This window comes from Patiria miniata, unplaced genomic scaffold (assembly GCF_015706575.1).
Source record: "Patiria miniata isolate m_02_andy unplaced genomic scaffold, ASM1570657v1 HiC_scaffold_7, whole genome shotgun sequence".
NCBI classification, from domain to species: domain Eukaryota; kingdom Metazoa; phylum Echinodermata; class Asteroidea; order Valvatida; family Asterinidae; genus Patiria; species Patiria miniata.
Window position 1 is genome coordinate 19,800,230 of NW_024037074.1, and position 15,123 is coordinate 19,815,352.

At 39.8% G+C, this 15,123-nt stretch overlaps 2 protein-coding genes across 2 annotated transcripts; one reads left to right on the plus strand and one right to left on the minus strand.

The window, feature by feature from the left end:
* Nucleotides 1-1,201: 1,201 nt before the first annotated feature.
* Nucleotides 1,202-4,263, minus strand: LOC119745772 (protein FMC1 homolog). The gene is made up of 4 exons (XM_038222373.1): nt 4,079-4,263; nt 2,956-3,108; nt 1,474-2,066; nt 1,202-1,370 (listed from the first exon to the last, which is right to left on the minus strand). Exons 1-3 carry the CDS (start codon nt 4,148-4,150, stop codon nt 1,974-1,976), a joined length of 318 nt encoding a protein of 105 aa, XP_038078301.1. The 5' UTR covers nt 4,151-4,263; the 3' UTR covers nt 1,202-1,370; nt 1,474-1,973.
* A 252-nt stretch (nt 4,264-4,515) lies between these two features.
* LOC119745771 (methionine synthase reductase-like) lies at nt 4,516-14,853 on the plus strand. The gene is made up of 12 exons (XM_038222372.1): nt 4,516-4,599; nt 5,085-5,249; nt 6,236-6,386; nt 6,762-6,879; nt 7,374-8,064; nt 8,474-8,617; nt 9,141-9,386; nt 10,351-10,574; nt 11,667-11,859; nt 12,342-12,547; nt 13,165-13,377; nt 14,025-14,853. Exons 1-12 carry the CDS (start codon nt 4,531-4,533, stop codon nt 14,167-14,169), a joined length of 2,565 nt encoding a protein of 854 aa, XP_038078300.1. The 5' UTR covers nt 4,516-4,530; the 3' UTR covers nt 14,170-14,853.
* Nucleotides 14,854-15,123: the final 270 nt, after the last annotated feature.

A 15,123-nucleotide genomic window follows, 5' to 3' on the forward strand; every position in this document is an offset into this window, starting at 1 on the left:
TCATCTTTTCATTTTCCGGTCAAATTTTTTTGGGCCTAACCCAAGACTTTTGCGAGAAAATTCCGTCCAAAGAGGATCACCCCTACAGGGTGAGTCAAAAAAGCGGAACCCAAACCCCCAAAATTATATTTCATATTAAAAAAAATATGTAGCACCAAACATAATAATGACTGGAAAGCCAATTTCATTAGCTGCTTTTCGATGAAAAAAAATACTGAAATTGCTCAATCCGTTCAAAGAATATCGGCATTTAAACGCAATTACCCTAAAACCTGTTTCGTCCCAAAAAACAGGTTTTAGGGTATTGTTTGGAACAACAAAGAAAATGACACAGAATACTGTTCATATCCGACAATTATTAACACTAGATTACAGAATGGTGTACCGTATTTTGAACAGGCAGACATTATATCCAGTATAATTTTTTTGGGGTGACACAGCAGGGGAGGGGGGGGGGGGGGTTCCGACTTATTTTTTAGGAATTAGTGTGGACATTTTTTTTTTTGGACAGAGCTGGGGGGGGGGGGGGGTTTGACCCCCCAAACCCCCCCTCTGGATTCGCGCCTGTGTAGTGCACAATATCTTTATTAACAACCCTGTTTAGGCAAACAATATTGATAGAATCCACTTAAAAAAAAAAGACAGGCCTTCAAAAGGACTTTATTGAATATTTTTAACTTTTAAACTGAGGTTTTATCGCTGGTGATGTTTGAAGACGGCGATTCTCAAAATCGCATTTTTGGGACGAAAGAGGTTTTAGGGTCATTTCGTTTAAATGGTGATGTTCTTCGAACGGATTGAGCAATTTCAGTAATTGTTTCATCAAAAAGTAGCTTATGAAATTGGTTCCAGTCATTATTATGTTTGGTGCTACATGTTTTTTAAATACTAAATATCATGATTTTTGGGGTTTGGGTTCCGCTTTTTTTGACTCAACCTGTATCATGGTGCAAGTCGCCAGCTCCGGAACATTAGGGGGGGGGGGGGCATATAGTACCTACCTACTAGGGGGCACACTACATACCAAAATACATAAAAACACATGTATGGTTTTTGCCGGGGGGGGGGGGCACCAGATTCCTAACGCCACTATTTTCTTTCCAGAAAACAAATTCATGCCACTGAAGAAAAGGTCGAAAATGTGGATTTGCAGCCGGGCCGAAATTGTGCTAGGACAAACTGAAACAAACCTAGGCCGGCATTCAAACATCAGTTACAAACATCACTAGCTTGTTCCTTTAATTCAGTTAAACTGTAAGTTAAATCCAAAATCAACAAAAAGGAATGAACACATTAACACACACCAATCCTTATCTGAATATTCATGGTTGTTTTCAGTCTCCTGAATATATTGTATTCTCACTGTTAACCTGTTAGATCTGTTTGTTAATGGTAAAACTTATGGAGACTATTGTCAACTTTAACCAAATTATTCATGGTTGTTTTCAGTCTCCTTGTATTCTCACTGTTAACTTCCTGTTAGATCTGTTTGGTAAAAGTTATGGAGACTGTTGTCATCTTTAACCAAATTAAGTCCATCACAAGTGTGGCCAACCGGTAAACTTTCCAAATTGCCAATTGTTGACTCATACTGTCAGTTGTAAGGGTTACGATTGCGAACTGGGTCATGGACAAATTACATTGTTAGTTTAAAGCACGGGAAAGTCACATATTGTGGAGTCTACTGCTATAGAAAACGTACATTGTGATCCATGACTTCCATGTTCGGACCTCTGTAATTCACAAACACTCCTTAAGATTCTACCTTATTTCTGCTGTGTTCTGTGATATTATTTGGCATGTTTTACCACATCCACATCCAAGTACACTTATTAGTTAACGGGTCAATCACCATAATCTACAACACTTCACTACTTTTTTCCCTCCCTAATTACAGTATATACAATCGTTAAAGTGTTTTTATACAAAGATAATGTGTTTAAGTATAATTAGTTAAGAAAAACATCCGAGATTCATTCTTCGTAGGGTTTGGGTAGCTGTAAGCCGACCAGGTTGGCACTTTCTGCTACAGTCCTCTCTCCCCTCCTGTATACTGCCTGCAAAGCCTGACAAGATTAAGAACATAGGACACAATACACAAATATTAAGAGGTTGCTTTATTCATCAAACATTTAAGAAAGTGAACTTGGAAATATTTGTTAGTCATTCCAATTTCAAGCACTAGTACCCCTGGTTTGCATCTTCACAACTTTCATCCTCACCCCCCACCTTTGAATCTCCTTAGAAGTATAAACTGTCCCCACCCACTTTTTTGAAGAAACTTTCTAAAGCCAGTGAATATCAGTAGTAGCCATATAGATATTCACTAGGAAGCCATTTTCAATCATGTTCCCTGAATCTATTCTATCAATTGTAAACTGTTAAATAGGATGGTGCCAGACTATTTTGCGTTCCAAGCCTCACTTTTCATTTTCTTTTTAAATGTGGCTTACAAAATATGTTTAATCACAAATTTTTAATTATTCATCAGAACAGACTGGTTCTGGTTAGGCCCCAAAAAAATTATAGTTCTGCTTCCGGTTTCCCTACCTACCCTATTCTGAGAGCCCCTACCCTATTTTTTTATGGGAAAAAATGAGAAAAAAAAACACCCACAACAATCCATTTCAACATTTTACCCCTGACTACACGCAGACGCCTCCATAAGATTGTACACAAAAACAATTGCCAAAAAAAAAATTCCCTACCTAACTACCCTATTTTCAAATGCCATGTAATCGGAAGCAGAAGTGTTTTTTTTTTGGCCTTAATTAAGGAACCCTTATTTCAATGCTTTCATTTTTACTCTCAAGTTCCAGACAGAAGAAATTACCCCGCTTTCAATTAATAATGGCCGGCACATAAATAAGGTGTATTACTTTAATCCTCCAGCACACCGCTTTTATTTTGAAGCATGAACTGCTCAAAACACTGAAATAAAAGAAGGAATCTTACCTCATGTTCTCGCGTACTCCTGAGCAGACAAAGATACGTCTGGGCCTGATGTAACATCTCATTGTGTTCTTTGCAGTACTTCTCCGAGGTGACCTGGTTCTTTCGGAACTGATCCATCAGGTAGCCGTAGGCCATTGTGTTTCTAGGAGAACTCTGCACATACAGAGTTGTATAAATGAAAAAGATGATAGTTGTAAAACGCTAATGATCATAAGTATAATTGTCAATCAATGCAACAAACTAGTCAATTCAATTTTTGCAGTGGCGGCCATAAAGTGACTAAGTGCTATCGTTACAGAACTGTCTTGCTCCCAGACGCAATAGTATTCAACGTCAAGATCTTTGGCTGTTGGAACCAGACTATGAGCCAGCGGGTAGCCCTCCAAGTCCCGGCGAAGATACTTGGTGAGGTGGAGGACACAGGTTAATACAGGTAGGGGGCCTAAATGGTTCTCAGACTTTATTTCCTTTAAAAAAAAATTCTCCAAAGCCATTGATTTCAAAGAAGAAAATGAAATCTACTTTAGATAAAACAAACAATTTGATTAAAAACCTTAAGTTTAAGAAATCTAACAGTAGCAGTGTTATTCAAAACAAATGAGCAGCGCAGCAGCAGTTTTGAACCCGGATCCCCGGCACAGTCAGTAGTCTAACGTGTAACCATTCGAGCTGCGAAAGCGTTCTGGTTAATTGGACGGGAGTTGTAAATGTGATATACATGTACATTCGTATGGTATTTTTCCAAATGCCGTATAAATGACCTAGTATCACGGTAGAATCGCGTTAGAATCGCGTCAACGCAGCTCAGCTTGTGAAATATTGTCCAATTACATGATATACAAAATGGACGCGGAACACGCAAAATCTGAGACAAACAAAATTTAGTGTACAAAAACTCCATAGGGTTGTCTAAGGGGCGTGGCTAACTCGCAAACGGCGATAGATCAATTGTTAGTAATCAACCAGCACCATGACAGCGTTACCTGCACGTGATAGCCCCACCATAGGCGATTGTGCAGTAGCATACAGATACAGATACAGATATATACGCGTTACGGCAATGACGCCGACGGCCTTCGGCTTTGTCTGTTCGTTCAATGTTATACGAAAGGTAAAATCTTACATTTTTGACCTCTCGAAGTTCCCGTAACAAAGATCTCAAAAGTCTCAATGTTTGCAACTTTGTGTTTGACATGACTGGATATCTATTTAAACTTTATACAAACAGAACGTTGCTGTGTGCAAAAACACAATCAGTCACCAGTTTTCTCTCCGGCACAGGGCGCAGACATCTTAGGCTTGTCACAAAGTTTTACATAAATTCATTATTATTACATCTTTCAAGACCCACATGGTACATAAAAAAATGCAAATAAATTAAGTAAATAATACTTCTTTTTTTAATAATATAATTATATTCTTTTTACTAAAAAAGAGAGCAAAAATTTTAAAACAATAATCTTTTATTATTGAAAAAGCCAACTTTCTCTCAGTACACGTAGCATGCAAATTGCATACACGTAGCATGCAAATTGCATAACACGCACAGTTAAGTTGCACAATACACACGGCTAGATGCGCTCCGATCCTTTGCAATGTCAATGTCATGACTCATTGACTGTCATATTAACTTGTTTTTGTCGGGTATGTCATGTAAGAAGAGTTTACAACATCGTCATCATTCTCCACGCTTTGTGGGAAAGAATGCTGCAACCTGACGCTACTTGTCTTCAGCGGTTGTTCTAAAAAATTGTCTAATTTCCTAACAAAATTGAAACAATATCAAATCAGTTTTGCAAATGAAATAGGCTTCATTGTCCATTGAGATGATGCTTGAAGTTGATGATAGAAAAAAATGGCGTCAGTTTGCAACATTCTTTCGTGATATAAAATAATATTATTGATTATGTGTGGAATTCAAGAACAATTTATATTTCTAATTTCTCTGCCTTTTCCAACTTATTATTTTGTTTATCCTCGAGTCACTTTGGGGGGGGGGGGGGGGGGAAATGACGATGACAATGACAATACGCAATGCTGCTAATTTTTTTTTTCAAATTCAGCTGGGTACAAGCTGCAGTCAATCTCCATGTTATTGTAATTCTTTTTGTTTACAACTCATTTTACAGATATCTGACTTGGACAACATGACCAAAGGCAGTCAGGGACGATTCCTTCTATTGTACGGCTCACAGACCGGCCAGGCAAAGGCCATAGCTGAAGAGATCTTTGAGACGTCGCCAAACCATGGGCTAGACCCTGAAATGCACTGTATTAGTGTGACTGACAAAAAGGTTTAACAAATGAGTCTTGTGTCTTTAACATACACTTTTAAGTTTTTGTTATTTAAGGCCAAGTAAAAAAACATACAGTTGATCGTTCTCGCCTGCTTCCTTTTTTAACATCTGCATCAATTCTGTTTTAATTTTTTTATTTCAGGCAAAAAGCACCTTGAGAAGCTTTTGTGTTCATCAATTAATAGACAACTACCCAGAAGTATTGTTGATGTACCCTAACGTGGCGAGGCCCCCAACGTGGCGCACTTTGATTTTTCGCCTGTAGCGCCTACCTAGAGCAAAAGTTTTAACTGAAATTTCACAGAAAGTGAAATTTCATCAAGTTCTAAACACTCCTGTTCATAAATCGCGAGTTCATTTACCCGTAACAAAGTTAAAAGAAAAATTTATTTTGGAGTGATTTTCTGATTTTATTTTCAAGTGCAAAGTGAACCCTTTGAAAATGCCCCGAAAAATAAGAAAATAATTTTTGACAAACATCTGGCTGGGTATGTAAGTAGAGATAATAATTATTTATCAGAATTTATCAAGTTTACAGAACTTCTTAAATGTTAATTTGGAATTTTCCGAGATTTATTCAAGTGCGTCACGTTAGGGAACACCCTGCCAATTTGTGCCCAATTTCCGGACGCCACCGTTTTTGACTTTCGGATTAAATTTCATGAAACCGAAATTGTTCACAAAGGTTTAATAAGGTAAAAGTATTAGTATTTTACTGCATGAATTTGAGGTTTGTAAACAAAGAGGTTAGGCAACACTACACGAGGAAAGTCGGGTAAGCTTCGAAGTGCGCCACGTTAGGGAACACGACTATATCAAATAAAAGGGCTTCCTTTTTAGGGCACATATAGTGTAAGCTAAATATGGCTATTTAAGCCTATTTTTTCAATATTCATCCATTAATACAAAAATAAAAAGGCCTTCATCTTCATCCCATCATTTGTGAATAAAGCGAAGCTGAATATTATTTATCTCATTTACAGTTCAGCATTGAGAAGGAGAAGTGCGTTGTGATCATTGTGTCTACGACGGGAGACGGGGAGCCACCAGATACAGCCACCAAATTCTGGCGCCGTATCAAAAAGAAAACGTTAACAAGTGATTACCTCGCAGGGGTCTACTTCACTCTGCTAGGTGAGTAACATTGCAGTGCTGAGTCAGGTCGGCGCAGCGGTTCTTTCCTCGCCTTCCACCTCTGTGGCCCGGGTTCGATTCCTGCCCTGGTCCACGTGTGGATTGGGTTTTCAGTTCCTACCTGATTCCGTTGCTTTTCCTCCAGAATACAATGTATTCTTCTGTGGTTTTCCTCCCACCTCTAAAACTGTAATTTCTTATTGTCTTCTTCCGGCTTGCAAGCTTACGGTGCCAAGAGCACTTTTGAGGAATCCTTGGTTCTAGTATCGGAAAGAAATAATAATAAGGATTGAGAATATCTTGCTCATATACGTCAGGGGCCAAATGCAATATTTCGTAAAATACATCCAGTTGTCTGACATTCTTTCCAATTAGGTCTTGGTGATTCCAACTACACTAATTTTTGCCGCAATGGCAAAAACTTCAACCAGCGATTGGAAGAACTGGGCGCCGGTCACTTCTATCCTCCTGGTTTTGCCGACGATGCAACTGGGTGAGTGCGGCTCCATGCTTTCAGTTTGTGATCGTGTGCATTTTGAGTGAGCAGTTACTATTCTTCGACTGTAGTTTATGAGCACATGGTGCATGCTCATTGCTGTCTGAAAGCGCGTGGGAAAAACTTGACAAGCTTTCTGTTGTGGGACTTGAACCCGTAACCCCCTGCTTACTAGTGCAGAGAATACCTGTGGGTTGATGGAGTCGTTTGGCCAGTTTGAATCTGGTTTAGCAGTGGATACTACAGTCGGGGACTAATGATTGAACGTATTTTCTTAAAAAGCTCTTGAAACCCATTGATTATTGCAGTATTGTGGTAAATGGAAGCTCAGTACGTTTATTAAAATATCAAACCGACCTGGCTCAAAAAGGTTTCTTACTTTTTAGTTTTCATGAATCCTTTCACGTTTAATGTGGATAATGCGGAAAAAACACAAACAGAACTAAGATATGTTGCAACAAAATTGAACAATACTTTGTTCTTTTTGGCAGCCTAGAGATTGTGGCAGAACCCTGGATTGAAGGATTGTATCCGGCACTTCGGAAGCATCTTGGCTTAGACGGTGTCTCTGAGAGCCAAACTGGCTGCCCAGTTTCAGCAACTAACAGTACTTCTGACTTGTGCCAAGGAGGGGAAGTGAGAAATGACATTGGTGCTTCTAGTGATGAACCTTTAAACCCGTTGGAGAGACACACTAAAGTAGGGTCACCTTTCCTGGATGTCCAGTCGTCCTCTGTTGATACCAGAATGGAACATTTATCCTCGGTTCCTAATTCTGCATCGGCAACCTCAGATGATGCCGAAGAATGTTCCTCAGACCAAAGGAGGGTTAACCACGACCAGACAACATTAGGACCTTCAACAAATCCTGGTCTTGAAGACCGCAGTGCATCTTCTGTCTCTAAAGTATCAGTCACGAACCACCTCGAGGTCTCCCCAGAACCAAATGACATGCCCTCTACTTCGCTGAGAAGGCCTGAGGGTTCAAAAAGAGGTGAAAAAGACAGACCTCTTGGAGATGTGGAACAGGCAAGCAGTGCAACAGAAGGAGGAGCTGTTACGCAGACTGATGGTTCCGCTTCTCTCAGGATGTCTATACCGCCCCTATCTGAGAGTGGTCTTACACTGCCAGTTGCTCCACCTCCATTCCTGGATGTAGAATTCCACACTGACCAAACTCTGGTGAGATGCTTTGTTAATGTGCGAAGGAGTTTAGGAGCGGCAAGAATTAAACTGACCAAGCTGCTGTGGGAAATAGTATTAAAATAGTTCTGTCTTTCTGAGATTTGATTGAATTCCTTCATGTTTTTATTTATACCGGCATACATCCTATTACATTCATTGATTGAATGAGAATGGTTTGTTTCAGTCGTTTATGTGATTGGCAATATTTTGGAATCTTGTTTTAACTACTTTTATTTTGAAAAAAAAAAGGATTAATGTTAAATGTTTTTATTACCATTAGTGAAATTCTGCACTGAAATTGTTGTTTTGGTTGGTACTCTACCATCTATTTGCAATGTTTTATTTTATTATGGGAACTAGTAACCAAAATAAACTTATTTTTGAAATCGAAATCTTTTTGTTGCAGAGAACTGATGATCTCCCTGTTCAAGGTGGAGCACCCATGCCATCAGCTGCCTCCCCTGTTACCATGGCAACACTGGTCTCCGCAACCAGGCTGACAAGAGCAGATGCTGTCAAGACTGCGCTCGACGTGGAGCTAGACATTTCGGTCAGTTTGCCATTCAGTTATATTGAAACTAAAAAAAATTAAGAAACTGGCCTATGTTTTGGGGTTTGGGTTAAACCACATGAGTCCCTTTACCATCCCAAACCGCTCTATTGCGCTGCATGGCTTTATGAATCCTTGGAGAATGTATACATTGTAGTACAATGTATACAATGTAGTACAATGTTTACAATGTAGTACAATGTATACAATGTAGTACAATGTATACAATGTAGTACAATGTATACAATGTAGTACAAAGTATACAATGTAGTACAATGTATCCAATGTAGTACAATGTATACAGTGTAGTACAATGTATACAGTGTAGTACAATGTATACAGTGTAGTACAATGTATACAGTGTAGTACAGTGTATACAGTGTAGTACAATGTATACAGTGTAGTACAATGTATACAGTGTAGTACAATGCGGTACAGGTGCTTATGGGTTAAACAAGATGTCTAGGCCTACTGATTTATTAAAGTGCATTGCTTATTTGTGGACTATATTATTCCATTCCAGGAGACTGGAATTCACTACCAACCAGGCGATTCGTTCAGCATCGTCTGCCACAATGATAGCAGAGAGGTCAATGACCTGATTCAAAGACTTGGCTTACAAGACAAGGCTGACTGTCCACTGAGTCTGCAGGTGCTGAGTGGGACCAAGAAAAGACGCGCTGTGGTGCCGGAGTACATACCTCAACCCCTGTGCACACTGAGACACGCACTGTCACATTGCTGTGATATAAGGACCCCGCCAAAGAAGGTAGTTTGCGGAACTGTTGCGTCGTCTTTCTGGTTTATAGCCTGAATGAATAGATTATGTTCTCGTAAAAGAATATTTGAAGGACCAATTTTTTTCTCTCGACCTGTGGAATTAAAGGGATTGCCATTAAAATGAAGAAAATGTGGTAGTGTATGTGTTCTTGTGTCCTTGGGAAGGGCACTCGCTCTACTCCTGGCTTAAATAAATAAAATAAAAATAAAGTGTAAGGCCCCCCCAAAAAGTCTCCGGTTTCTGGTATGGAGCTTGTCAAAAAAGTGGTGCGGCGACGCGGCTTTTTTTTTTTTTTTACCCGACTTTTTTGCTTCAAATGTCGGCTGATGACTGCAAATGGTGCCCGACTAAACTTAGTGCAAATATATGGGAGTCCAGAGAGGCCACATAAAGCTTATTCTTGATCATAACCCCATCTAAAAACACGTTGAAATCGCGCAGCAGCAGAATTCCAGTCAAACCAGTGAGTTTGGCGGTTTTGAGACATCATCTTTCATTGAAAAAAAAAACTTTTTCATTTTGCCGACGCACATGGCTACGGCGACGCGAGCGCATACCAGATACCGGAGACTTTTTTTTTTGGGCCTAATGCTTATGTAGCACTTTCCATCGTATCAACACTCTTAAAGTCCTTTACAGTTATTTCCCTGTTCTTCATGCCACAAGACCAAGCGGCAGCCGATATCAGCGCACATTCAGTCCTCTACCCTCACAAGTACCCATTCAAACTCCTGGGCAGAGAGAGGCAATTGTAGCAAAGTGGCTTGCCCATGGCCACAGACACCATATTCCCAACACTGTTAAGAATAAAAATCCAAAGTTTCAAACATTGATTATACGGAATGGCCCCTATACACACAGAGTTCTGTGGTTAGAGCCATGATATTTAGCCTGTTCTTTCATAGAATCCAAGGCTTTTTCTCTGGTCTAATAACGTTGACTTGATCAACAGGCATTCTTACGAGTCCTTGTCGACCACACCCACGATGCATCTGAGAAGCGTCGGCTGCAGGAATTGTGTAGCAAGCAAGGCGCCAGTGACTACGGTACCTTCATACGGGATCCCCACCTGTCTCTATTGGACATCCTGACGGCCTTCCCATCATGCAATCCTCCTTTGAGTCGACTGTTTGAACATCTACCCAGGCTTCAGCCGAGACCGTACTCCATATCGAGGTGGGTAGTGGACCATGTCGTAATTGAGTCCATCACAAGTCCGGTCACAAGCAAATTACAAGTCCATTCAGTGACCTGCCATTCACAATTAACAGCGGATGAACAATGACAACAGACTGCCGATGTCTCAGTTCATTTGAATATCTTGTGAGTTCACTTGGGACAAGGTGATGTGTGCTTGACTTGTGAGGACTTGTGGTGGACTTGACTGGGCTTGACTTGGACTTTTATTTTGAAGTTGAACAGTTTCTTTGTTCGATTTTAACCCTATAAACCCACCTCACTCCTCCAAAATCCTCCTGGCGGTTTTGGAGGATTCTAGAGGATTGAGGATGAATGGTGAATGAATCAAATGAGGATTCTGGAGGATTGAGGATGAATGGTGATTGAAGCACATGAGGATTTTGGAGGATTGAGGATGAATGGGGATAGAAGCACAAGAGGATTTTGGAGGATTGAGGATGAATGCATTTTGAGGCAGGACTGTCTGATGATTTTGAAGGAATTGGCATTGGTTATCCTTCATTTAAACACAAGTGCAAAATTTTGGGATGAGGAGGATTTTGGAGGATTGAGGATGAATTGCATTTTGAGGCAGGACTGTCTGACAATTTTGAAAAATTTGGGCAGAGTTGCAAAATTTTGGAGGATTTTGGAGGATTGAGGATGGTTGTGAGCAAAAAGGGCCTAGGGGGTTAAAGTTAATAGTATTATAATGCACTTAGTCAGTTTTCCTTTGTGGTTTATAAAAAAAATATCTTACAGAACTGATAGAGGGGCAGTTCCGTAATTTCGGACGTACATGTCAAACACTTTAATGAGCTGCTGTTGAAAAAGTGAATGTGATACATCACTAATATTGTGACATCTAATCATGAGCAGAAAACAATTACAGACCAAACCGAGGTACCACCACCTTAATGACCTTGTACATACTGTGGTCGGACGTACGCAGAGAAATGGATTTTACAGAATTGCTTAGAAGTCAACAGTTTTGGATATTTAGAAATCATAAGTCCAATAATGATTTATTGGGAGATCATTTGAGCTAATCACAAGACCAACTCTCATATTATGTCATTTTTGTTACAGCTCACCCTTAGTGGACCCCAACAAGTTGCATTTTGTCTTCAACGTTGTCGTCTTCCCGGAGGGTCAAGGGAGAAATGAGCGACGGGAAGGAGTCTGTACGGGATGGCTCAATCACATGACCAAGACGGAACAACACTCTGATGTCTCGCTGGCCAGTCAGATGTCAAAACTTAGCATCCATTGGGATACAAAGGTTGGTGTGAACCCAAACCCTCGCAGATCCTTCAAAATTTGCAGGATTTTGTTGGATTTTGTAGGATTTTGCAGGAGCTAAGAAGGTACAGCAAATGCAGGTCATTGCTACTTGACATGGTACTTGATGTCCTTCGATGGCACAACCAACCAAAGTACATGTACAACTAGTGCCATTGGTTTCCCTCAGGGTATAGGATTTTGTAAGCACCTTTGATAAGCACAATCGATATTACTCGATTATTCGATATTATTTTGATATCGATATCGCCAATAGCAATATTTCAATCATATTGAAATATCAGAATTTCAATATTAAGGAACGATATCAAAAATATTGAAAATGCGTCAGATCATTGCCAAAATAAAGCTATCGTTTGTGTTTTTACTTTGTGTTTAAAGTTTGCTGTGTAATAAAATAAGAGTCTGCGGCAATGTATTCTCTGAAGCTGAGAGTCTCTCCTTTCTTTTTTTTCCTTTCAGATACCCATGTTTGAACGAACCAATCAGAGATTCCACCTGCCAGCCGAGCCCACCACACCCATTATTATGATTGGACCAGGGACGGGCGTGGCTCCGTTCATAGGATTCTTACAGCACAGGGCGTGTCTTCTGAAGACAGGGGCGTGTCTTGGACCTGCCTGGCTCTTCTTTGGGTGTCGGCACAGGGACAGAGACTTCTTGTACAGGTGGGTGAAATTTAAAAAAATAAAAAAAAATTTAGTGGAATAACAAATTTTACAGGATCTCATGATATGAGTGTTTTGGAAAATGTGTCACTTTAAAGTGTTCATACGATGAATTTTTCTAAGGAACACATTTTGTGCAGCTTCCTACTTCTTTTAAATGTATTAAACTATTTGTCATTCCTTTTTGGTTAATTTTATTGAAAGGTATTCCATAGACGAGGAAAGGCCAGCCTTATGGCCAAAAAATCCAGGAACGTTCTCATGAGTTATATTGTTAACCCCAAGTCTGGAATGTATCATTTGTTTGGAAGACGACCTTTACAGATTTCAATTTTTGAACCAGCCATCTGACCCAGGCAAGCTCGGTGGTTGAGTGGTAAGATGTCTGCACTAGCAAGCAGGAGATCAAGGGTTCAAGTCCCACCTCAGTAGTTTTTATCTCACAATCCCTCTAGACAACACTGAGTTTTATAAAGTATGCCAGCGAAGAGGAGAGCCCAATATGGAGGCTTAATTATGTTGTAGGGCCAATTACATGTACAGTCTGTAAATTTGAAATTATGAATATCACAAGAAAAAAAATGAGATTGAGACAAATGCTTTCTATCCCTTGACAGAGACTCTCTTGAGGGTTATCTGTCCTCTGGTGTCCTGTCCAAACTCTGCTTGTCCTTCTCTCGTGATCCGAGCCCGTCAGTGACTGATGAGAGTTGTAAGATGGGGAATGCGACGTCTGATACCCCTCGGTATGTTCAGGACAACCTGAGGAGATATGCGGCCGAGCTGTGTCAACTGATCCTAGAAGACAAGGCAGTGGTCTATGTCTGTGGGTAAGTAATTTCCTTGAGCATTCAAGCTCTATTAACCTTAGCCTTGTCAGATGCAACAGAGGGCAGCAGGTGTGTACGTCTGTGGGACCTTGCTGCATTGAGCCATCAACACCAGCAAGTACGGAAAATGCCTATTGTGAGACAACAGAGCCTGAATGTACGCAATTTTGTCTCTGAGATTCTGGACCCCTCGCCGACCCGCCTATGGGCATTTTACACAGGGTTGCACTTTCTCTTGCTATAAGTTTTGACATAATTATTACTAATGGTTATCACCCGAAGAAACATTCGTGTTGGAATTTTATCTGGGCATTTCACAAGAAAAGATGTTGAGAAATCAGTTGGAGATGGGTAAAAACGAATTTTACGTACGACCTTAGTTGTGCGTACTTTGTGCTGTACACGTGCGAATCAGTACGCGCACATGTAGTTGTCTTGTTAGCGCACGGAGTCCTTCAGCAAAATACTTGCCTAATTTGCAATTTCTGACTTTATAGTTTCAAAGAAATATTTTAGCGCTTCCTTGAAATTTCAAATCACAGTACACTGTATCAGGAAAAACCCCAAAACATCAACTTAGCGATCCCAAAATTGCATGTTCCTTTGAATTTGTCATTAAAATCAATTTTTTGTTGGTTGTCTTGCAGTGATGCCAAGAACATGGCTAAGAATGTGACGACCACCTTCAGTGACATCTTCATGCAGGAGACGGGGAGAACTGCTTATGAAGCGGCCTGCCTGCTGGCGACGTTACGTGAAGAGAAGCGTTACGTGGAAGATGTATGGACATAACCCTACCAAATGATGGTATAGATGATGTGATTGAACAGTTGCAAACTACCTTACTTGCATGTAGTTTACTTAGTATAAACTAGGACCACGCTAAGACCAAGTAGACAGGCTGGTTTGGCACTATGCCTACTGCCTCAAGCAAAACTTTTTTCCCAGGAATATGAATGTCGTATTCCTTTTTATTTTTCTCTTGAATAGCACAAATATTGGTATTAATATCAGGTAATTTATTTTTTCTGGTAGACCTTATGTGTTAAGGCGGGTCAGAGGGTAATGGTTTTGTATCGCTGGGGTCTGACGAAGAAACCTATTTTAGTATTTACTGTAACTAAATAAAAATAACAAAGAGCCCTTTCAGAGATACGTGCAATGCACATGGTCTATTCGGTACATGTACTTGCCAGTCATCACAGTGCTGTAAATATAAATAATATTTTAGTAAGGGTGTGATGTGAACACGCTTAAACGTTTAAACAAAACAAATCTAAATCTATTTACAAATGTTTCCAAAAACGTTTAAACAAATCTTGAATTCAAAAAAAGAAGGATAAACTTTCACGCGATCTTCCTTCTAAGTTAAACGTACGTAGCACAAATAATTAACGATGTTTCAAAACCTGCACCACAGTGCTTGATTACATTTAAGGTACTTTTGAGGTCACTTTTTCAGTAACTCTGCTTTTTTTTTTAAATTAAGATGTGCCTTAGCTTTTAAATTGTATCTTTGTTAAAGGGAATGTACATCATTGGCTTTTGCTGTAATTTTCAGAAATTAACTGTTTGAGGGGTTAGTATAATAGATCAAATATTGTTACACTGACATGTTTGAAGTTTTGTGTTCGAAAATGCTGGAAAAACCAAGAAAAACAAAAATGTTCAAGTAGTCTGGTTCCTTGACTCCACTAAAGATAAAATGGATCAATTTATAGATGCTGGAAATTGTAAGGTAAGGGA